Raw genomic sequence first — 25,667 nt, forward strand, 5'->3', positions numbered from 1 at the left:
TATTCATTCCCCATGAAGGATGACATCTAGAATAACAATGAGTACCGCTTCTTCAAGTCTGGAGAAATTTGCCCTCCCTTTCAGATTGATTTTTATTTTAATATCAGAAACAATAAGATGATTCATTTCTAAAGTGTGAGTTAGGTAGAAAAATTTCAGACAAACTGAAGGCACAGAAGCATATTTAACAAATGCTCTACATAAACTGACCTTCCTAGCTTTGCTTTCAAAGGAAACTGGATGCGGAACTCTGAAAGAAGAGGACACTGATGTGAAGGAAATCCAAATTCCAGAAGGATCCAAATTCTGTAGTTCAGTAAAGCCATGTTTTTGATGGTAATAAACAGGGATGGAGTGCCAGAAATCCTGGAGCCACGTGGGCATTAAAATTTCAAATCAGGGGAGAAAGAGTTATTATCAGGGGAACTGTCTCCAGAGGTCCCTGAAAGGGATCATTCAACACCTTCAAAAATGTCTCCTAGGAGACAGCAATCACACATCTATCAGAGGGTAGCAGTGCAGATCAGAATTAGCTCCTGGGCTTCCATCCCTGTTTTTCAATCACATTGCCCTCCCAGGTGGTTCCCTTGGGTATTGGACCTTACAAGATGATCCCTCCTATGGGCCCACATATAGTCCACACCTAACATGCATCTTTGTCTTGCCACTGGTGGAGGCAGAGCTCAATCACAGCAGAGCCCTCTTGGCTTTGCAATTTCAGGACAGTTAGACCACCCCAATTTCATTTCACAATCAGGTATAAAGTAGGTAGTAGGTCTTATTTTCTCAAACTGTAGGAAATGCACCTTCAAATATTTACCTCCCCCAAACCCTGATTTTGGTACCTTGAGGAAGCTTTCCAGTGCAGTGTAGGAGAGAGCATGAAGAGTTTAGACCACTCTTCTCTCTACCGTAGAGATGTAAGTCAGTGCTGGGCTCATGATGGCAGAATGGCTTCAATGCAGCCCTTGGCAAGTCCTGAATGTGTGATTTTGGTGCCCTGTATCCCACAACTATTTTGTTTTCATCTGTCAGTGTTTTAGCTAAAACTGAGGTAATTTCACTTTAATATCTTTTTTTCATTTAGGTAGTTGCATTAAAACCCATTTATTTGTGTGTATACATGTGTAGGAAATAGAAGCATCCACAAAAATGTGACAGATGCAAAGCGTACAATAGTCTAGACTGAGTTCTTGAAGCAACTTAGATAATGTAGTTTTGTGTTTTTTTTTTTTTTAAAGAGAGAGTGAGAGAGGGGAGAGAGAGAATTTTTAATATTTATTTTTTAGTTCTCGGCGGACACAACATCTTTGTTTGTATGTGGTGCTGAGGATCGAACCCGGGCCGCACGCATGCCAGGCAAGCGCGCCACCGCTTGAGCCACATCCCCAGCCCCGATAATGTAGTTTTGTAAATGACTGCTTTACTTTCCTTCTCTAATTTGAAGGGTATTCTTATTTCAACCACTAATTAATAGTTTAACTACTAGTTCAGGAGGATCCAGAACATGATATGTTACGTTATCTTCCCAAACAGCTATCAGTACCCTTGTCTCTCTCAATAAATATGCTTAATAAACATGTCAACTGTAAATATGTTTAAGTATCATGTCTGATAGAGGACTTGTTTTTCCCCTAAAATTAAATCTCAAAAATTTAATTTCTTAATGAGAAATGGAGGAATTAATATTTTTATTTGAGGGGAGGTACTGGAAATTGAACTCAGTGGGCACTCAACCACTGGGCCACATATCCAGCCCTATTTTGTATTTTATTTACAGACAGGATCTCACTGAATTGCTTAGTGCGTCACCATTGCTGAGGCTGGCTTTGAACTTGCGATCTTCCTGTCTCAGCCTCCTGAGCCACTGGGATTACAGGCGTGCATCACAGCACCCAGCTCATATAATTTTTTATACTTTGAATTGCTTTGTTTGCCTTTATTTCTGGCAGAGCCTGTATTGGATATCTGTTTTTCCTATGATTTTCAATTGGGTGATCCCCAATGATCAACTATAGTTGATCATTCTTGACCATTGTAATATATTTTACAGATTTTACATGACTAGTGTTAGCAACATAAATAAATTTGTATTCACTTAAAGAAGAAAGTAAATATAATAAATTTTGTGAAGTATTTTAAGTAAGTATAGTTTACCTTTTTTTCATAAGCACAGGCTACTTAGTGTGTACCCAGATTTATTAGGATCTGAAGCATATGCAATTTGAGAGATTTTAAGAAAAAGAAAACAATGCATTTACAAAATTAAACTCAAAAGTACACATATATTTATAATGAAAATAGGTGTAGCAAGTTATACATTTTAAAAAGCTGAAAAGTATTACAGAGCATAACAAAATCCAGAAATATAGCAAAAATCAGTGTTTCTCCTCCTCCACACACACTTGTGAAGCAACCTGTAGTACAAACTTATGAGCATAATTCCACTTCTTGAGTGTGACCTCATGCTGTGACAGCCTGGGTGATGGCTATGTTCCTGGCAATTTCCTTAAACTGGGATGGCTAGCAATAACATTGCTACACAGAAGTGACTGAAAATCAAGTAAGTTTGTTTCATTAAACCCAAACTAAATGAGTCTTCAACTCCCCAACTTCTTAGCTACATTTCAAAAATGTTCAGGGCCATTCTAGTTTTACTCAACACAAATCTAGGTATGTAGGGAAAGAGAGGAGAAGAAGAGGAGAAAGAAATAGTCATCCTAACAGAGTGCTGCTTAAGTACTTTGTTTTTCAACTTTTATGAAAACCTGAGAGTCTGTGAGCTTATTGCTATGGCCTTTACGAGAGCCCCTGCAAATGAAAGACCCTGAAGCTCAAACTTTATTAGTTTCAGTTTCCTGAGGGAAATTCGATGAAAGAAATATAATTGAATGTTCCAAATACTTTAAGGAACCATAAAAATCCATATTTCTTACATTTCTTTCTTTCATTCTTCTGAATTATTGTACAGAGTTATTCTTTATCTGTATTTTAAGGCTTTAGTATTGAATTGCTGCATTAAAAACTATCCCATGGTAAACTATAACTATTTCATAGTTTCTGCCTTTTGAATAAATTGCATGTACCTAATTCTTAGACAAAAATATTTAAGAAAAGCAAAATATATTTACTTTACCACAATAAGAAATTCCAAAATCCTTGAAGGAAATATGTAACTGCCTATAAAAATCACCAGGGCCCCTGGAAAAAATGGATTATATTTATATATAGTATGCCATGTTACCCTTTTGGGTTCTTTAAACCTCTAAATAGTCAAAATTTGAAGGATTTTAATACAAAGTATCTATAGTGACTTCGCTCTATTATGCCTAAGGAAAAAATGGAATTGTAACACAAATTCTCCAATCTCATAAGTAAAATTACAGGATGGGGAAGTACAATATAGATCCACTTGTGGAAACTGAGGATGGAGTGTTATACAAAATTTATCTTATTACTCCTCCGTAGTGGTATAATTAGAATAACTTTAAAATTTTATATGATTTAAATTATTGATGTATAGTTAAAATGAAGATATAGACTAATTTAAATCTCATTAATTCTTAATATGCACAATCTAATATAAAATGTATGTAAAGATTGGTTTTTATGATATTTGCAACCCTTTAAGACGTAATAATGGTGCTATCGACAGAAATCCTCTATTTATTCTGTGTGAAGTCTTGGCCTAATACCTTGTGTTTCACATGCCATCTTAGAAAGTTTTTCCTTCCTCCTTGACAAGGGCCTTGACTGTGACCTAGTGCTACTGCTTGGATCCCTTCACTCTGCAAGCACGTGCCCTTGCTTTCTGCTTGTTCAGGATACCTCTCTCCTGTTGTTGTGCTTCTGGTCTGTTCCTGTGAACTCTGGTGACCCTCCTAAGACAAGTGCTCTGTCCTACAACCTGCCAATAAGTGATGTAGCCATGTTAGGAGGAGATGGTACAACTCAGACAGAGGTACTGTGTTGAGAGGAAAGTAACAGCACCCTGGGGAAGGCTGAGAACTGAGAAAAGCTGGCCCATGTCAGGGAGTGCTACAAGAGGGTAAGCAGGACTCTCTGCCCATCCCTTCTCTTGTTCTGCTAGAGGAAATGTGCAGTCTAGCACCAGTTTCTTTTCAAAACTACATATCCTGTGCTGCACCTGATTCTATACAATTATGTCCCACTTACTCTCTCAGAGTCTGAAAACTCTGTGCGGATTTTCCTTAGTCCATCACCTAGAATTAGTGAGGGGTTTCTGCAGAGGCTTTTTCTGTTAGATCCTAATAGATGTTCTTAGGTGTTAGATGTTCCCTTCTTAATAGATATGTAGATATTCTATATAGTGAGATATCAAATAAATATTTATATTAAAGCATTTTGTATAAATTAATGATTACTCTTGTTTGTAATTTTAAAAGGTGACAACATATTGTATCTTCATTTAGAGCCTTATGGTAGAGATACATTTGCATCGTTCTGTGTAAAGCATTCTTTCCATAAAAGCTGTAACATCCTGTCTCTGAATGGACACCACTATTGTCGTAGAAGAGGTACTATATTTCTCCTGGAAGACAGCCTAAGAATAGTGTTATCCAATTTCATTATTTCTTCCTTTACAATCCTAAGAAATAGACTAATCTATTATCCAGTAGCTCCCTCTAAACCAGTTTTATATGATAAATTATTCATCAGAACCCCATTTAATTTGAATATGTGAAATGGATGAATAAAAGAATATTTTAAGTTTGTATATAAACTGGTCATTTTCATTTGTTTAAAATATTACAGTCAAATGAAATTTTTTCTGTACTTTTGTCTATTTTGAGATATTTAAGATCTTTCATGTAATTAGAAAACTGAGTTTTAGATCATCTTTTAATGTATTTATTTTGTCTCTTAGACCATAATTATCAGTAGTTCCCTTAGCACTTCTAACACCAGCATCCTGGATAGCATAATCATTTGAGTTTTATAGGAAAGACTTATTTTCATAATAATGTCCCTATAAAATGAAAAGGCTTTGATGTAATTAATTTAAATGTAGTTTTTAGAAATTTGGTTATTTTAAAGTCAGATGCATTTTTAGCAATAGTAGTGATGATGATGATGATAATGATGATGATACCATAATTTGAGAGCCTACTTTATTCCAGATACAATTACTGGTACTAGACATTTTATGCCATAGATATGTTATCAGTGTAAATATTTATAAGATACTGTATATTTCAACACATGTATACAATGAGTATTGATTGATGAGAGTAAGTAGCATATCTATCATCTATAATCTATGAGTTTCTTCTGTATTGAGAACATTCAAAATCCTCTCTACTAGCTATTTTTAATATTCACTTAATTGCTGTCAACCACAGTTATCCTGATGAGCTAGAGAACATTAGAAGTTACTCCTCCTTTATGGATGAATCTTTTGAAAGGTCAAATAACTTGAACTCCCAGCTAGTATTTAATGATAGAACCAGGATAGCAACTCTTGTCTTCTTTATTCTGAAGCCTGAGATCTTTCCACCTCTCTAGGTTGTCTCTCACAATGTGTCTAGAATTTTACAAAGTCAGGACTTCATTATTGGCCTTTATTTCTCTGGAGTCAGTGGAGAATTCCACCTTCTTCCAAAGAAAGAAGGTGAAATGAAGTAGAGACCTACTTCTTTTTCCATTCAATGGATGGATAACATCTCTACAGATGAACTATGGTTTCCAGTTCATACACAATTGAGGTTGACTCACTAATTCATAATTTAACATTTGTATGTACTTCCTGTACAGAAAAACTCTTTGGAAGATTTTATCTCTAAATTGAGCTATATAAAATGTTAGCACATATATCTAATTCTATTTTACCATGGAAATAAGAACATCACCCTATACAGTTGTAGAATCTTAATGCCTTGTCTAGGGTATCAGTAGGCAGCAGAAGCGATAGGGATTCATTGATCCCTAATGTCAGAAAGAATCTAGGTCAGATAATTAAAATTCCTATTTATGTTATAGTTCAAAATAAAAGGATAAAATGAAAATGTAATATTTAATTATGGGCTTCTAAGACATTTTATTTAATAAATACAAGAGCTTTAAATCCATAAACGTCATGTTCAGGTTAGTAATGAAGTATCCCTGCAAATATTTGTATTTGCTATTTGTTATTTGCTATTTGAGACTACTTCATTACATTCCTAACTTAAAATAGATATTTTAAAATGTGACCTACTTAAATGGACAGAATCTATATTCTTTCTGGAGGAATGCCTCACTTAATAAGACGTAATTTCTCTATCAAGAAAAATGCATTCAGAATGAAATCCCAAACCTTCAGGAATAAGGCCTCTGAGTAGCCACATTATAGTGCCCCAGAATTCATGCAGATTGTACCTTGTTGTTTGCTTATTGGGGGGAGAAAATGGGGATTGAACCCAGAGGTGCTCTACCATTGAGCTGTATCCCAGCCCCTTTAATTTATATTTTAAGGCAGGGTCTTGCTAGGTTGCTGAGGCTGGTCTCAAATTTGTGATTCTCCCATCAGTCTCCTGAGTTGCTAGGATTACAGATGTGCACCACCACATTTAATGATTGTCCCTGTTTTATTTATTTTTTATTTTTTATTTTTTTAGAGAGAGTGAGAGAGGAGAGAGAGAGAGAGAGAGAGAGAGAGAGAGAGAGAGAGAGAGAGAGAGAGAGAGAGAATTTTTAATATTTATTTTTTAGTTCTCGGAGGACACAACATCTTTGTTGGTATGCGGTGCTGAGGATCGAACCCGGGCCGCACGCATGCCAGGCGAGCGCGCTACCGCTTGAGCCACATCCCCAGCCCCTGATTGTCCCTGTTTTAAAGGGAAAATCTTTTCAGGTTTCCACTTCTGGATTATTTGTGATTATTTGATACTTTTATGCTCTTCTCCTTGGTTCTTAGTTCTCAGCAGCTATGAAACAAAAACGAAGTAACTTTATTTTTTTAATACAACAAATATTTAATGCCTGTTATGTGCCCCTGAAGCTGTACAACAATAACAGCTGACAGCAAAACCTCATGAAGAAATAGAAAATGGTGAAGCAATACACAACGTAGAGTAGTTTAGGTCCATTTTGTCTAATCTTGCTTCTTCTGAGAGTGGACAGCTAGTAGATTTAGTCCTAGAGAGGCAGGGGAAATGTCCCTTATTTGACTAAAATTCCTTGAGGCTGAACAAATGTGAAAAAATTGAAAATCAAATTGGGCTGGTTGTAGTACAGAGGCCAGAGAAGCAGGATTAACCTGTCCCTCAAAGACCGACAGGTCTGAGACATTGATCCCCAACTGGAGCATAGGGCCCAGGACGGGCAGGACCAAGGAGATAAGGATAAGGAATGCCACCGCAGACACTGGCCATCTCAAGGCTATCAGGGCCAACGTTATAATAGAAGTGTTTTCATGAGCTTAAGATTTGATGCCTTCATAATTTCAAATTTCAATCTTAGATTATTTTAGGGGTGAGATTGTGTTTGTGAGGAGAATGGCCTGAAAGAGTTAAACCCTTTGGCTGTGGCAAACCCCAACCTTCCTTCGGTTATATGACTTGTGTGTATATATGTTGGCAGAAGGGGTAGTAACTGGCCAATTGTGACAGAAGCCCAAATTCTTCCCTCTGCCCAAACTATCCCTTGGCATCGACTATGCTGAGAAGATGATTCCACTGGGTGAGTATGCAGGCTAAGGACCTGTGGGATTTTCACACCTCTGAGGGCTTCCCAAATTATTACAGAATAATGCCTAATGCTAATAATGATGACTTTGTGGTGTCAAGAAAGATTAAGTTATTTTATCTGTGTAAGTTATTTGTCTGTGTAAGAGAGCAATGACAGAAATCCCTCCCTCAAAGTCAATAGTTTAATGCTTTGACATTTCTGGGGAGGGAATAAACAATTACTTTTGAAATTTACATAAGAGCTTATGCTCTGATATTGCCAGATAAATAAGTTGTTGTTTTATGTAGCTTTAGTGATACTTCTATTGCTGAGTGAAATTGATTCAGGGCTAGCACTTGAATTTGCATTTGCAATCAGAGTTATTTTGCATAAAGATCAAATTTTTAGTTTGGAAATAGAGTGAAGGATTTACTTCATCAGGTCTGAATTCACATTTTTCACCTCATTTGAAATAAGATCTCATAAGTGAAAAAAAAAAGTGCTTAAAGTTGGGGCGAAATAACTGTATTTTGAACAATTTTTCAGGAACTGTTTTGAAATTCAGAGGTCTCTGTACTTGTGATACTATTTCCAATTGACTTCATGTCAAAACTATATGATAATATATTTTCCTTAGGTATTGTTTATATGACAATTCATAGTCCATATATTGCCAACAGCATGTACCTTATTCAGACCTGACAAGATTATAGTCTGAGAATTTACATTTTTATTCATATGAAAGTATGGACTTGAGCATCAAAGGAAGAATAAAGCCACACTATCAGAGCACTTGAATAAATATTAAATGACAAATGAAACTGGTTCTACACTAGCTTCAAGGCCTGTGGATAATAAGAAAATCTTCAAGCGATGCTAAACAGTATCATGGATGCCTTTCCTTTTCTAATCTGCCCTTGCATCTTACCATTATAGTTGTCAGAGCTGGGAATGATGGGGTAGAATGTATGATTTTTGTTGATGAGTTGAATTAAAAGTAAAGGAAACTTTAAAGGTAAGATAAATTCCTCTGTTCAGCAGTATAAATAGAGAAATGTGCTTTTTTGAAATAATAAGTACTTAATCACTCCTCACCTAGTCCTTCTAAAAGTGAAGTTATGAACTTGATGTTGAATTTGAAGCACACCAGGTAATATGCATTCCTATTATTGTTAAATTTTAGTTTTAATTTTTAAACCAGAATTCAGTTCTATCTTCATGTTTGCGATGTCAAAACATGCCCTTGTGGGAGAGTACATACAGTACTTATGATTCATAGAAGATCATTAAGTAGGTGATTTTATGGAAGCACAAGTAAGCGAAGCTGCGTATCAGAGAGAAAGCTCATCAGCACTACTGTTGTAAAGTCTGCTATAACAAGAGCTAAAATGATCCCAATAATCCTTGCCTCCTGGTGTTCATGCACTGTCATATTGAAACCTGGCCAGCTTCATTCCTCACTTCTGCCCAGATGAGTATGGCAGACATGATGGGATGTTGCTTCTTATCTTAGGCTAAATAAGAGCATGACTTTCCCCTTGGCTTCCCAGACTTATACTCTTGGTGGTTTTATGAAGTATGTTGTCATATTGACACACGCAACAAACCCAGGACAGCCCCCATCCAAATCCAGCCAGGAACCAAGACCCTCATGTCAACTACCCTTGAAGAACTTAATACTACTAATAAACCTGTGAGCTTGCGAGAAAATTCTTCCCCATCGAGAATTTTATTTTATCATCTTCATTTTAACTTAATTACAAATTTAAACACCCCCATCTCCAAATAGAGCATATTTTGAGGCCTACGGGTTAGGGCTTCAAAATATGAATTTTCCAGGGAAACAGTTCAGCCCATAACAATTGGCTACCTAAAAATTTGTAATTATTTTTATGTTTATAGCAAAAATGTGGTTGATCTTACTGTCTATAGAGGTCTTTTGCTTCCTTGTTTTTCTTTAATATATTTGTTTCATATAATTTATATATATGTATGTATCTATATCACATGATTTAGTGTACATATTTGCATGTCCTGGTCTCTATAACAAAACTATAATTCCTATAAGCACATGTCTTTCATATGTTTTACATATAGCACTTCAAAGTGTATAAGATGATGTTAATCGATGTATTTTCCAGATATATCTTGTGTTTATTTGTTTACTTCTAAATAAGAATATTCTAGAAGTAGTTTACCTTGAGAATAAGGACTTTTTCATGATAAAGATACTTGAAGAACTTATATTTATTTGAAGTATGTATGTATAGTTTTAGATGGTGCTAAAGCTAGAATATCTGTGTAACTATTTGGTCATCCAAATTTAAGGGACACACTACTAGAGCTTCTTCATCCTGTGCTGCTGATTCATCAAGACACCATTTTTCTCTGAGCATTAATAGAAGTATATATACTTAAAGTATTTCAAAAAAAAGGGGCAGGGGAGGAAAAAGAAATGAAAGCCACTGCTATGCAAAATTTCTTTTAAGTATATGCCAAAGGTTCTCAAAATCTGAACGGCTGATCTAGGGAGTCCCTGGAACTCTCAGGGGACCTGCAAGATTGAAACTATTTTGAAAATAAAATTAAAACATTGTCTGTTACCTAGAGGTGTAGCTCAGTGGTAGAGCACTTGCCTAGCATGTGCTGCAAGGGTTTGATCCAGTACTGCAAAAAAGAAAAATTATCTTTGATGAACCAATTAAAATTATTACTGTTATTCAGTCTTGACCTTTGATTAGGCATCTTTGCAACATTCCACATGACTAAATTGGAAGTATACATGAAATTCATTTGTTCTGTACTAGAGTACAGTGGCTTTCTCAGGGAAAATTCCTGTGCAGTTGTTTGAACTGTGAGCTGAACTAGCTACTTTTTCATGGAACACCATTTTTACTGGAAATCATGACTAAAAAACTATCTGTGCCTATGCAGACTTAGGTACGTGACAGACATTTTCTGAAAAAGGAACTGAGCCCTTCACTTCAAGCAAAACTACAACTGCTAGCATTTACTGCTGGTATCACAATTCAAGCTTTCAAACACAAATTTGAATTTTGGAAAACTTGTGTCTGCCCACATGAATTTGGCTGATTCCCAAATTTAAAGATTGTCCTTATGAGATTGTTGGTGATATTAACAAATGTTATGTTTATGATATTATATAATGATATATGTCAACATTAGAAAGGACTATACAAGCCGGGCATGGTGGAACACACCTGTAATCCCAGTGGCTTGGAAAGCTGAGGCAGGAAGATCATGAGTCCAAAGCCAACCTCAGCAATAGCGAGGCACTTAGCAACTCAGTGAGACTCTGTCTCTAAATAACATACAAAATAGGGTTGGGATGTGGCTCAGTAGTCAAGTGCCCCTGAGTTCAATCTCCAGTACCACCCCCCCAAAAAAGAAAGGACTATATAATTTACTGAACCAACATTTTCTAAATGGCTTGAGTACCATATTATAAGATAGTACCTGAGTTAAAGATTCTTTCAAAATACAAGAAAAAAAAATTTAATGTAATGAAGTACAATTTTATATTAGCATATATAATATTAAAATGTGTTCGATTTAAACATTAAAGTCCATAACCTTGTTTATTTATGGTTCATAAATTTTATTGATGAGGTTGCAGATTTCATGTGACATTTAACTTCAGAAAATACCATGTGTTGAGTTTTGGTAGAATACTACAAGAATAATATCCACAATTATGCAAAAAGGGTATTAAATTACTACGCTTTCCATCTAGATATCTTTGTAAGGTTAAATATTTTTTGCACTTAAACCAAAACAACATATTGCAACAGGTTGAAAATAAAAGCAAATATGAAACAATAATTATCTCTATTATGCCAAACATCAACAAGATTTTTAAAAAATCTCCTTTACATTTTGTACAATTGCTCTCTTTTAAGTTTGTTTTTGGGTTTTATTTATTTATTTGTAGATATAGTGTTTGTCATGAAAAATCTGTTTTTGAAGTGGAATTGGAAGACCACATTTTCTACCATCATAGTAAAAGATTGTTTTAGGCAGGAATGTTAAATCAGAGGGAAATTTGAATAAAAAACAGGAGGTTTATGGGTATTAAAGTATCTCCTCACATGCTTACAAGTTACAAAAGAAAAATAAAGAGGAATTGTTTGGTGGAGAAATCAACATCACCTTGAACTGGTGATCAAAGTCAGCCTCTAGTTTGAGGAACATATGGACAAAATGTACCTCCAGATGTGATGGCCTTAGAGAGAGAGTGTTGCAGCTGAAAATCCACAGGCTAAATCAAATCATGAGCAAACATTTGATGAACCCAAAATATGAAGTTTTCTTTTAAAAAAATACATGGTAACATACTTCAAAAATATCAAGATCAGAAAATACAAGGTATAGAAATGTTGTGATACTGGATGCTGTATTAGAGGGAGAGAAATACTGAAAGGGCATTATTGTGTTAAGTTGAAAACTGGAATAAGGATGGTAAAGCACTCTATCAATGTTGAATTTTCTGGCAAATGTAGTGTGATAGTAAGAAAATACTCTATTTCTTAGGTAATAAACATTGAAATTTTAGGGGCAAAGGGCCTTGATATTTTTAAGTTACTTTCAAATGATACAGGAAAAGTTATATATAAATATACATTTACATATTTCTGTATACATACATACATTTGATGATATGAATATGTTCACAGAGTGCACAAGGACTCTCTGAACATATTCATGTCATCATATATAATTATATAGACATGTAATTATAACCAAAGTAATTTTTGCTTACAATTATATGTCTATATACCATACAAAGGAACCTAAATGATTTTTAGAATTAGCAAAATATTAATAATAGATGTATATAGATAAATAGTACACAGTTGCTCCTTGTACTATTGATGTTCTGTTAAATATTCAGTAAATTTGAATAATTACCAAATAAGATATCTAAAAATTTAAATGCGGTTACATTTTACAAACTATATAATGAACTTATGATTGTTTTTAAAAATACATATTTAATTTTGGGGGGATTCTTGATAAATTTTGGGTATGAAAGTCACAGAGGCCAAGGATCATTGGTGCACACTGTGGATGGGTAGGTAGGGCTCTTCTCACTATCTCAAGTCTATTTTATGACATTAAGGAGAGCTGATTTGGTAGAACCCATTTACTAATATTATAATCCAGGGCAAGCCATTTAGTCTCTCTTAACTTTAGTGTCCTTCTATGTAAAGTTCAATCACTTGTTTTGTATACAGACTTTCAAGTAACAAGCCCTCCACAGTGCTATCTTTATGGGTGACCTGTGTGTTTCTGTGTTCTGCCATGTCATTTTGTGATTGGCAAATAATTTTTGGTTATAATTATAAGTCTGTGTATCATCACAAAGAAACCAAAAAACATTGTCAGGATAGTTCTTTAAAATACAAGTTTTCATGCCCCTGTAAACAAAATGGTTGGAGACACATAGAAATGTAATGATGAACCTTAAAAAGAAAGTCATATAGGAACCATGCATGGTGATGCTCACCTGTAACCCCAGCTACTCAGGAGGCTGATATAGGAGGAACACAAGTTAGAGGTCAGACGTAGAAAGTTAATGAAACCCCATCTCAGATTTAACAAGAGCTGGGGATATAGCTCAGTAATAAAGTGTCCTTGGGTTCAATCCCTAGCACTGCCAAAGTATAGCGGGTAGAGTTGAGAAAGTAAAGATGAACAAGCAGAGATGTTTGGAAATCCTTGATTTTAGGAAGAGCCTGATACACATAGGAAGTTGAACCAACAATTGTAAGAAAAGTGGTTGATAGAGGATTTGCACAGGAAACACTTTTCCTCTGGGTGGGGGTGGACTATCATGACCTTGTTTAGCCCTGGTTCCACTGGCTTTTCAATCTCCAGATATTCATCCTCTCCTCTAAGTGGATATGTCTATATCAAATTAAGATGTAATAATATTCATTTACAATAAATATAAGAAAAAATAGTGTTGTTTTTGTATCATTTCTAACATTTCCCCTAGCATCTATACCTCACTCTATTAAGCATAAAGCCAGTGAAAAGTATAGAAAATGAGATTGTTGAAATAAATGGTGGTCACCTAAATCCAAATTCAAATGATCACCATCAGAGCAAAGTTTTGTGTTGTTTGCTATGCAGTTTGTTGTGTTTTATTCTTTTTTGTTTTATTGTGATTTATTTCTCTGTATTTAATTTTTTTTCTTTTTCCTTTTTAAAACAGATCATCAGAAACTGGAAAGGGAAGCTAGAATCTGCCGTCTTTTGAAGCACCCCAATATTGGTGAGGAACTATTTTTAATGTATTTTAAGTGCTAATTTAACATCGATGTACTATATTGGACCACAATAAAAATGTTAACTTTAATAAGTGGAATATTTACAACTGTTAACAAATAGATTCCTACCTTTTGGTTTTAGTTACATTTGATTCTTCATAGTTTTTAATATGATTGTTTATTTTTTGATGCAATTGTTTTTTTTTTGGATGCAATATTCGAAGCAGGAATGGAAAATTAAAAACTATCTCCACAAATTAAACTAATCTTAGTTTGTGGAAATTAATATATTAATTAAATCAATAGTGTATGGTTCCTGTTGTGCTTAAAATTGACTACATAGCAACCAGTGAAAATACTGAGTGTAATTTGTAGATTAAGTAAATGAAAATTAGATAAACCCTGGCTATATTATATTAGCTTTATTTTAACGACATGTTTTGGAGTCTGTTATGTGAATTAATTCCAGTGTCCCTCTGTGGAGTCATTTGAAATGAAAATGATAATCCCTCACCTCATTTGGAAAATAGTCTTAAGGTAAAAATAAAACCAGTATACCCATTTTTGGGAAGATATATATATATTATATATATATAGACATTTTTAAGCAGAACAGGAACCATACACTATTGATTTAATTAATATATTATATATATATACATATATATTTTTTTTTCAAGAAGTAGTAATTGGGGCTGGGGATGTGGCTCAAGCGGTAGCATGCTTGTCTGGCATGCGCGGGGTGCTGGGTTCGATCCTTAACACCACATAAAAATAAAATAAAGATGTTGTGTCCACCGAAAACTAAAAAATAAATATTAAAAAAAATTCTCTCTCTCTCTCTTAAAAAAAGAAGTAGTAATTGTATATAAACTAACAGTTTAAAAAATAATATGTAGTAATGTTGAATAATGTTTTTTATGTATAATTAAGAATTATACATAAAAATGATGAAGCATGGAGAGACAGAACTTGTGCCATTTATTCAGTCAGCTGATTTCCTTTCCATTTATTCTGTAAAAAGATTATCTTGTATTTATTAATTCTATTCTATAAACTAATAAAATTATTTTACAATATTATCCCTCATGAATTATAAGTGACATGATAGTTTATACAATTTAAAATCATGAATAATAAAATAAGAAAAAGGGAAGAAACAGCGGAAAGAAAAAATATATACATAAGTTAGATTCTGTGACAATTTATTTTAGAAAAACTTTAACTGTCCCACCTCCCTCAGTTTTGTGAACCAAAGTATTTATAATCTAGAAGTAGTGAGAAAAAAATGATAATGTTATAAAATTTGCAAAATCATTTACTAAGAAGATTTATAGTTCTTTGGTTTTCACACGTAGAACCATTCAGTACCTATTTCCGACTTGAATTTTTGAGTGTCCTGCATTTAGTGGGTGCATCCTAGGTTCTTAAGTGAATAGATTAACTACTGAAGCATACAGAAGTCTAAAAGGAAACTTCTGATATTGGAAGAGAACAAAGCAACTCTGAAATGTAAATCTACCTGCTTACAAGAGCTTACCCCTGATAAAAGTCTATGGCGTTTCTTGGTCTATGGGCTTGTAGGCAGCCATCTTCTCTCTGTGTGTTCACATGGCCTTCCTTATGTGTGACATCTGTGTCTTAATTTTTCTTTCTTGAAGGATCCAAATCATGCTGGATTACAGTTCACACTTATGACCTCATTTTAACTTAATTACCTCTTTATGCCCCTTTCTCTCAAAGACAGTCACATTCTGAGGTACTGAGGTAAAACTTGAATGTATAAATCTGGTGGGATATAATTCAGTTCACAGAATTGGTGAAGAGAAATTGCATAATATTATCCACACTAGTTCAGTACTTTTCTTGCTCAGGTTTAAGAAAAAATGAAAGATTCGTTTGGTGAATTTGCATTTCATATGTGAAAGGATTGTTGTTTGTTTATTTATTTTTTATTTATGTTAAAAATCCTTCTGTGAAATTCAGTTTCTGTTGATAAGAAAACTAGCTTCCTTCATTTTCCCCCTGGAAGATTGAAGTCAAATATTCTAACAACTCTCAAACTAGACAAGAACGGTTTTCATTTGGACACCACATACAGAATAACATTATCATTAAAAAAGGAAATGTTGTATACTGGGGAAAGTTCTAGTTTTGTGACCTAGACAGCATCATCAACATATACACTGACACAATATGTACTTTTTTTCATGACTCTATAGTGACTAAACAGTTTCTTGGTTACCTCACTTGAAGGTTTTTCCCATCTCAACGGATTTCAGGAGTACAAAAAGAGATATGGGAATTCCAATTCCTTGAATACTAGTAGGATTGGCTTCTAGCCACAGGAGAGACTTTTTTTAGTGATTCTGTGCTTCAGGACATATAAATCACAGATTAAATGTGTACAACAGGATCTCAAAAGTCCTAATACTGGAATCCATCTATATCATTCATTTCCTCAATAAGCTACTAATGGGGAGTATGGGCGGAAAGAAGGCAGACCCATGTCCCTGCCCATATGAGACTGTGCTGTTGCAGGAGATGGAAAATGAATAAAGAAGGTTAGATAGTGATAAACTTAGGGGGGGAAAGAGAAAACAGGGAAGGGAAATACAGAACATCATGGGATTCCAATTTAAATAGCTAGGTAGTACCACATCAATGAGAAGGTGACATTTGAGTAAAGACCTACCAGCCAGGAAGAAGCAAGTCATTCAGTTCTTTTGTGGGTGGGGGACCACATGCAGGCAGAGAAAATAAATAGCCTCTGGAAAGGCCCTGAGGCAGGATCTTGCCAGTGAATTCTACCAAAGCTTTTTATTTAATTACAGAAGTAAGGGTAATTTATTTTTTATTTTGTCTTGGCTATTTTAATTGATGAGTCTCCAAGTCATGTAATCTGGTAATGTAGTATTTACTCCCATAAAGAACAGTGATTTTAAAAGAAAAACAGTGACAATTGTCAAGAAAGTAGGCAAAAGCCAATAAACAGATAGTTTAAAGATAGATGCCACGAATGGTCAGTCAGAATGTGATCCTGTGATACCAGGGACAGGCCAGTAGTGTGGTGAGCAGATGGCTTCTGTTCCCTTTGGGATCATTGTACCTAGTTAGTACTATCATTGTACTTAGTTAGCAGTACCCTGTAGATCACCAGCACTTACTACCAAGTCCCACTGCACAGGGAAAATAGCATCTGGCCTTGACTTCCCTGAAAGGCATAGTGTGATGTCTATGTAATGTACGACCCCAACCCCTTCTTCCTTTCCTCTATTTTATTATTTGTTCTGTTATTTTATTCTTTCCTCTATTTTGCTACTTAAGCTCTGTAAAGTTTCAAAACCTCAAGGAAGGAGATACTATTTCTGACAATTTTTCCCCTGTGAAAATTTGCTTTTCATTTTTATGTGTTTTTCTTTTGGCATAGAATCAATAATCTTGAGAACTTGCAGCAAGTAAAAGGTTTCTCCCAAAGAAACACATTTTAAACCAACCTAAAGTGGTAATTTATGAAACCACTTTTTTTTCCAGGGTTATTTTTTAAGTTTTTCTGATCTTAAAATTCATATACACATTTAATGGAAAATTTGGAAAATACAATGATGTATGAAGATGAAACCAATGAAGACAATTTTTAATTTTTATTTTATACATTTCTACTTTTCATATTAAATCTGTGTGTATATGTACATGTATATATATGCATATTTGTGTATGTGTATGTATAAATTTTCAACATTCTCTTGTGCACATTTTCATATCCTTTCCATAGACCATGAGGATTGTCTCACTTGACAAAATTTCCTTTATTTTTAGAACTTTATTTTGTTTATCTTTTTATGTGGTGCCGAAGATCCAACCCAGTGCCTCACATGGGCTAGGCAAGCGCTCCACCACTGAGCTTCAAACCCAGACCTCCACAAAATGAATTGAGTAGCCATTGCCAAGCAGTGTTCTGGGATGTACTCAGTGGTGATGAAGCAGTGATCAAGAGAGATGATGTCTCTCTCTGCTTTCCCATAGCTTTGCTTCCTAGTGTGGAAACAAACACCATGATAACAATGTAAGGATGATTTTTACGCAGATAATTGAAGGTCAGTTTGCTACCAACAGACTGAATGGCTGTGGTTAAAAAGAAACAGAGCCAGACATTAGTTGAAGGCAGTAAAAACATCCCCCCCCCCCCGAAAAGTTGCAACAGGGGAAGGAGCTGAGACTTAGATATCAAGGATGGGGAATGAGGAAGTTGATAAGATATCAAAGCTGGAGGATGAGGAACTTGATCATATATCAAAGGTGGGGCATGATTTATAGGGTTCTTCACTGTAACTTTCCTAATGAGGCTAGGGACTGAGTCCAAGAACAAGGCTTGGTTGAAGAGAAACCTGTCCAAAGTCTGGTCAAAGTGACATGACAGGCAAATATGACCGTGTAGGTCACATTTAAACTAATATCTGATTGAAGATGAAGCCATCAGTAAAAGCCCATGGAGAAAGCAGTTCAGGCAGAGGGAGCTTCCCTTGTTAGGGGAACAGTGGAGAGACCTGTGGATCGCCTCCCATGGGAGAAAGTGAGAGTGAATGAGCAGGCCAGGTAGGTATCTCATCACAGGGCTTTGTAAATAGGGTTGAGGGGTGTGGGTCCCACTCTGAGTGCCCTGGGAAGCCAGTGGAAGGATATTAAGCCAGCGAGCATTATTATACAATTGGCTCTGTCTGCTGTGTGTAAAATGGATTGTAGTCACGTGCACACAACCAGGGACAAATAATGTTCAGTCAGTATGTCATAATCCAGTGTGTACCACTGCAGTGCCCTTCAGCCACATCTTTTGAGGTAAGAATTTAAACACCTCCAGGCTGATTATCTTGGGTGTGGTCCACATAGTCTATGAAAAGCACTCTCATCCTTTTGTTCAATAAATTTGGGAGTACGGCAATTCCTAAGAAGTTCCATCTTTGTACTCCTCTGGAAAGATTGTAGCTGACATTGAGGTGTTGAAGCAATCTGGAGAGAACCTCTTCTTTGTGTGTTTTTATTATTACTTAATTTTTGCTCATTCTATTCATCTTTTAATAAAATTGGTTTATTTTCCCTTGAGATATGGACACATTTGTGGCAAACCAGAAATGTTGAGCTGTACGTCAACATTTCCGTTAATGAAGGGATTCCTTTCAGATATTGAAGTACAATATTTGAGGTAATTGCCAGATTGTTTTCAAAATTACTCAATATTTGAACTAATTTAGTGTTTGATTTTTGATAAGTATTTTTATGGAGGAATTTGTTGAAAAGTGTGGTGAAACCCAAATAACTAAAAACAGTGAAAGCAACCAGGAAAACTAACAAACAAACATTCATTTAATCCAATTATGTGAATTTGAAGACACCTGGGCCAGCAAGGGAAAAGAGAAAATAGCAACAACTTTGAGCTGGCTCATCTGATGCCCCAGGTGAGAAGATGTGATACCCACCATATATCCACATAGGCTTTTATTTGTGATGAGAGCGCTCTTTGAGGTAACTTTCCAGCTGGTGGGATGATAAATTCAGTGGCTCGGCTGTTCCACTCTCTGAAGACTTTTGTATGTATTCTGTATAGACTGCTGAATGACTGCAATGATTTTTTGAAAGTTTGAAGAAACATTTAACTTTGTAGATCAACACTAGCTTTGAAAGGCAAACCTTTGTAGATGCAGCTCAGCGAACCTCAGCAAGTAGAGAGGGAGTCCAGGGAGGGGCTGAGTGGCCCTATCAGTCTAGTCTGTTACGCCCTGGATCCCCTACTACAATGAATTAACCTTTCTGAAATCACATCATAATTTATGATTACCACATTCCTACCGGCTCTCCTAGCACTACCCCAAAATATATGAGAATGCTCACATGTAGTTTGTAGTAGGCAACAAAAGCCAGCACTAGTGGAAAACCCCCCAGAATCCGTGGATCCATCTATTCTGCTACTGATACTGATCATCCCCGTCTGCTTTACATCTCTTTGTAGAGCAGAGAAAGTATTTACCTTTTTATTTCTGTCTGAGAATCATTACAGATAATTAGATATTAGATAATGCACTTATTTTAGAGAAGATTAGATATACTTTGGAAGATAATTAATTTAAAGAAACAACTTTGAGCTGGCTCATCTGATGCCTGAGAGCATTATCATGGGCATAGCTTATCAAGGGGTAACTAATTAATCCACTTCATAATGTTTAATAGTTTGTTTCTGAGAGATGTAGTCCCAACAATGGAAAAACATGTTTCACAAAGTTTTGTGTATCATATATTATGTGACATAATATTTATATATTGTACATGCTATAAAATATGTCAAATATATAATACAGGACATATTGCATATAATCATAATATTGTAATAACAGATCTTGTAGATTACGTAGTTGAAACTTTAGTTTTTAACTTTTTAATAATTGAGGAAACAAAAAAAAAGCTCTGTAACTTGTCTACAGTCTCAATTCTTTAATGACATTGCCAGTCTTAAATTCCCTCTCTCTCTCTTTGCCATACTGAAAATTGAACCCAGGGCCTCACCCATGGTAGCAAGTGTCCTACCACAGAGCTACACTCCCATCCCTTTTTATTTTGAAAGTCTCCCTAAGTCATCCAAGTTGGTCTCAAACTTGAGATTCTTCTGTCCCAGTCTCCTGAATAGCTGGAATTACAGACGTGTGCACCAACACCTGGCCTCAATTCTTGACCATCTCTGTAAGCAGATACTGATGTTTATAGACTCTAACTTGGAGCAACAAGATTTAAAAGGTGAGCTGGATGTGGCGGCGCACACACCTTAAATTTTAGAGACTCTGGAGGCTGAAGCAGGAGAGTGGTAAGTCTGGGGCCAGCCTCAGCAATTTGATGAGTCCCTGTTCTCACAATATAAATTAAAGAGAAGTCTGAGAATGTGGTTCAGTGGAAGAGCACCCTTGGGTTCAATCCTAGTACTGCAAAACAAACAAATAAGTAAATAATAAAAGATTAAAGGTATTGGTGTTTTTGTTCCCTTTCAAGGAAAATTTTGAGTTGGTTATGTTTCAAATCAATTCTTTCCCTGATAGGGTAGGCATTAGGTTAAAAGGTTCTAATACTGATGTAACCCTGATATGGAACTGTTATGTTTCAGCAGAATGCTCTGCCTGCACAGGTTTTATTGTTTGACATTTTTAACAGCACATGAAATTCCATATGCTGACAGGTGGAGACTTAAGAATATAGAAAAGCCTTTTCTTTCTATAAAAAGCGGGTTTCCAATGCTCATGAGTGATAATGGCATTTAGGATCTATGTAATTTTCTTTCCTTAAAATGTAAAACCAGAAGGGCCCTTACAAATTACTTAGACCAAACTAAGTTCTGTAGATAGAGACTGGAGGTTTTAGTAGCAAAGTAATAGACCCAAGGTCATCCACAGATCTCCAAAGAGATGGTATATCTTATTTTTCTTGACCTTGGAGGTATGAGGTCTTACTTCAGAATAGCTTAACCGTATCTTAGGTGTTTCTGGTCTTCGCAAAATACCATTCCTCAGATTTTTATAAAACAAGATTAACTATCCTTCTTTAATTGTTTGCTCTTTTAACCAATGACTTCATCCAACCCATAAATTATGCCTGTTTATTCCATTCTGCATGCAGTCCTCTTCCAGCTTCCTCGGGTTCTACAAGGAACCAGTGCAATCACATTTTAGAAGCTTAAACTCAATAAATGTAAAACTCAGGTATGTCCAGTAATTATCTATCAAATGAGCAAGTTTCTTAATGTATCCATCACTGAAATATTTCAGTTTTTGAATCTTTAAAAGAAAGTCACATAGGAGTGATGCACAGTGGTGCCCTCCTGTAATCTACAGGCTGAGGCAAGTTCCAGGCCAGCCTCAGCAATTTAGCAAGACCCTGCCTGTCTAAAAAAAAAAAAAAAAAAAAAAAAAAAAAAAAAAAAAAGAAAGAAAGAAAGAAAGAAAAAAGAAAAGAAAGAAAAATAGTAACACAGGAAAGGTGAGCAGAGAATAGTTAGTATAGGGTAAATGTTCATCTGTCAGCTGAACGAATGGCAGTCAAAAGTCTTTTTTGCAGTGATGTAAAGAAGTCAACAATACCCTAAAGAGTACCAGCTTGCACTCTCCATGACAGCTCCCTTTATTTTTATTATGCCTAATAATCACAGTAGTTTGTAATTATATAAGAACAACCAAGTTTTATTGCTGGACTACTTTGTCTAGTGACTCTCAAACAAGTAAAAGGTAACAACATTAATCAGTGTAAAAAGGGAAGTACTCTTGTTTAAGTTCAGCTTTTGCTTGATTACATCTCACCTTTATCTTGATTATTTGGTGTAAAGGCTAAATTACTTCCTAGAATATATCACTGACTGCAGAATTGATTAATCTCTTTTAAACATGGGAGATACAAACAGCAAAAGAGACTTTATTTTTCCTCCAGAAATAAATATTTTCAAAAATTCTCATTCCTGATTATTTTTTATTTTATTTTTTTCATTTGTTCATATAGTATGGCACCAGTGGTATAGTCCTTAGAATTCTTGATTCAATGTTAAATTCACCATCTTTTTAAATAAACAATTTATTTAATAGGCAGACAAACTAGAAATATAAAAATTGTATATTCAAGACAATATGGTAAAATCTTTTTGATTGGTGAATTTGGATCTAAGTCTTCTGTTTCTTGTCTCTTTGTAAATTGTCTTTCTCCAATTTTTTTGAAAAATATGGAACTTATTTTGAAAAATAAATGAAAAATAATTTATTTCCACTTATTTTCACTGTTCTACACTAGAAATAGTTGGATTTTATTGAAAGCTATGGAGAAAAATGGCCTCTTACAAGTGGACAGTGTGGCTTAGACTTAGTGGATAGTAGACTCTGGTCTATCAATATGTAATATTTCTTTAAATATTTCTCATGATTTGTTTTAAGCCTTTTCATTTCCATCTTGTCCCATTTTCACCACATTTAAGTTATTAAAAGCTTATGATAGTTTTCTGACCTAGGAAATATATGCTTCACTGAAATTTGAAAGGAAAATGTTTCCAAACTTTATTAGTACCCCCTTTCTTTGTTATTTTGCTGGATTTTCAGTTTTGTAGAATCCTGTGTCTACACCATGCATCAGAAGTACTTTAAATCACTTAAAATTATTGTTCTCTTCCCTTTTTTCTGGTTGCATTAATAATTAAAAGAAACTTACCTACCTTGAAATACTTATATGAGGTGAATTACAAAGCCACCCCAAAAAATGAGCTTTGCATCTAGAATTAGTAATAAAATTGCTGTGTTGCCAGGCACTGGCCTAAGTGCTTCCCATGCATTCAGTCTTAGAATTCTCAGCAAACAAATGCCATTCTTATCTCCATTTTACAGACTAGGAATCCACAGCCAGGAGAGGTTGCACAATTGAATCAAGGTCAAGCACTAGTAAGTGGTGCAACTGGAATTCAAACCTGCACATTCTGGCGTCACAGCATTCTTCAACACTACTACTCCATTTTGTTCCTAGTTATTGTGTAACTCCTCATCAGCCAAGATATTTTTTACTAAGTAGAGAAAAGAAACTTTTCTTTTGGCAGGGGTACTGGGGATTGAACCTAGAGGTGCTTTACCACTAAGCTACATCCTCAACCCTTTTCATTTTTTTGAGGTGGGTTCTCAGGAAGTTACTTAGGCCCTCACTAAATTGCTAAAGCTGGCCTGGAAATTGTGATACCCTGCCTCAACCTCTCACATTGCCAGTATTATAGACATACACCACCAGATTTGGTTAGAAACTTAAAATTTTATGAAAACTGGTTAAAATAATAGTAGATCAAGATCCTTGCCTAAGGAAATTATGCAATTTTGTTATTTATCTTTAGCATGGGATTATTATTTAAATACTTACGATAAATACAGATATTATAGAACTAATGATACATATATACATACATATATACATATATATGTGTGTGTGTGTGTGTGTGTGTGTGTGTATATATATTTACTTATAGATGAACACACAGTATCTTTATTTATTTTTATGTGGTGCTGAGGATCAAACCCAGTGCCTCACACATATGAGGCAAGTGCTTTACCACAGAGCTACATCCCCAGCCCCAGAACTAATTATATTTTAATGACAATTTTTAGTATCTTCATGAAAAAAATTGGCCTACCATCTAAGTGATCACATTTGACCCTGCATTCATTATTGACTTGCTGTTTGTAAGATAACTTTTTACTCTCCTCTCTAATTGATTAAATTAATAAAATACTTGTTAGGGAACAATAAAGACTGCCAGAGTGTGATAGTGCACACTTGTAATCCCAGTGGCTCAGGAGGCTGAGGCAGGAGAATTGCAAATTCAAAGCCAGCCTCAGCAACTTAGCAAGACCCTAAGAATCTTAGTGAGACCCTGTCTCAAAATAAAATATGAAAAGAACTGGGGATATGGCTCAGTGATAAAGCACTTCTGATTGGATTTCTAATCCCAAAACAAACAAACATCCAAGGCTAAGGAAACAACAAACAATTGTAAATAGTAATATTCTGTAACGTACAACGGGTAGAAGCATTTCCTGTCTGGATTTGATCTATAGTGCATGTATTAATATCACAGCCAGCTCTAATAAGCTCTCCATGAATTTGTGATTGTGTCAGGTTATTGTTTGACATAACATTAAGTTTTTTTGATTTTTTAGTTTAAAAGGCTAGTAGCCTATGTTGAAGGAAAAAAAAAACAGATATACACAAATATATGACTTGAATTATTCTCTTGAAATAATTATTTCACATTTTCACTTCAGTCTGTTTTCTATGAATAGAAAAAATATTTGGTGAAACCTTTCTCACACTATTGAAGGTTAGTGGTTTTTGTAATTCAGGTTTCAAAGTTTAGTTTTTAGTAGTAGGTTTATTGTGTAAATGTTTTAGCTAATAATTAGAACAAGAAAAGAAAATTTTCTGCAGCCTACAGTTATTCACCAAAGAAGATGGCAATATTTTTATGAGCACATTATTTTGAAGCATATGATTTTTGTCTTTCATTTGTTCTTTTGAGGAAATGAATGCTTTTACTTTTAAATACCTATGTTGACCCTTATTTTATACAAATAATTCTCTTGTAAGAACATCCATAGTTATCTTTTTTGAATATCAGTGCTTTTGCATATTCAGATGAATTTCTGTTGGATATTTGCAAAAAACCAACTGTGCTTTAATCTTGTCTATTTTTTATTAGATCAAAATTCTCACTTTTAAATGGAATCAGTAAAGCCATTGTATTTTGATTAACTCCAAAAATATTTCTTAAAAACTTTTAAAAAATGTAGTATAGGAGATATACTGACTTAATGTTTTGCCACTCATTTTTTAAAAAATCTCTGAGACAGTCAATAGATGTGTTTCATATCCATATTTGATTTTGGAATAAAAGAAAATTGTATCTGATTAAGCATAAAGTGAAAGATCAACAAATAAAAGTATACAATTTGGAAATTGTCAACTATTTCCAATAATTTGCATTAAGTTCAATTAAGCTCAATAGTGCTGTCTTGCAGCTAAAGCACTGAAAGACTACAAAGATGAATGAGAGCTTTTGCTTGATCACAAGGGGTTCAAAGGCAGACTGTTATGAGTGACCTAAAGTATAGTGTGGTTGCATACTAGGTTGGAGTTATTTTTCTTAATATTTATTTT

The 25,667-nt window shown here is 34.8% G+C and overlaps 1 protein-coding gene across 10 annotated transcripts in view; it reads left to right on the forward strand.

The window, feature by feature from the left end:
* The window catches only part of CAMK2D (calcium/calmodulin dependent protein kinase II delta), a 306,210-nt gene that overhangs the window by 81,338 nt on the left and 199,205 nt on the right, over positions 1-25,667 (forward strand). For all 10 annotated transcript variants that reach the window (XM_081303165.1, XM_081303167.1, XM_081303164.1 and 7 more), the window contains exon 3: positions 13,907-13,966. In XM_081303165.1, coding sequence (XP_081159291.1) covers positions 13,907-13,966 — 60 coding nt within the window. The remainder of the gene's footprint in view (positions 1-13,906; positions 13,967-25,667) is intronic.

Source organism: Spermophilus citellus, assembly GCF_964194105.1.
Source record: "Spermophilus citellus genome assembly, chromosome: 8".
In the NCBI taxonomy this organism is placed as follows: domain Eukaryota; kingdom Metazoa; phylum Chordata; class Mammalia; order Rodentia; family Sciuridae; genus Spermophilus; species Spermophilus citellus.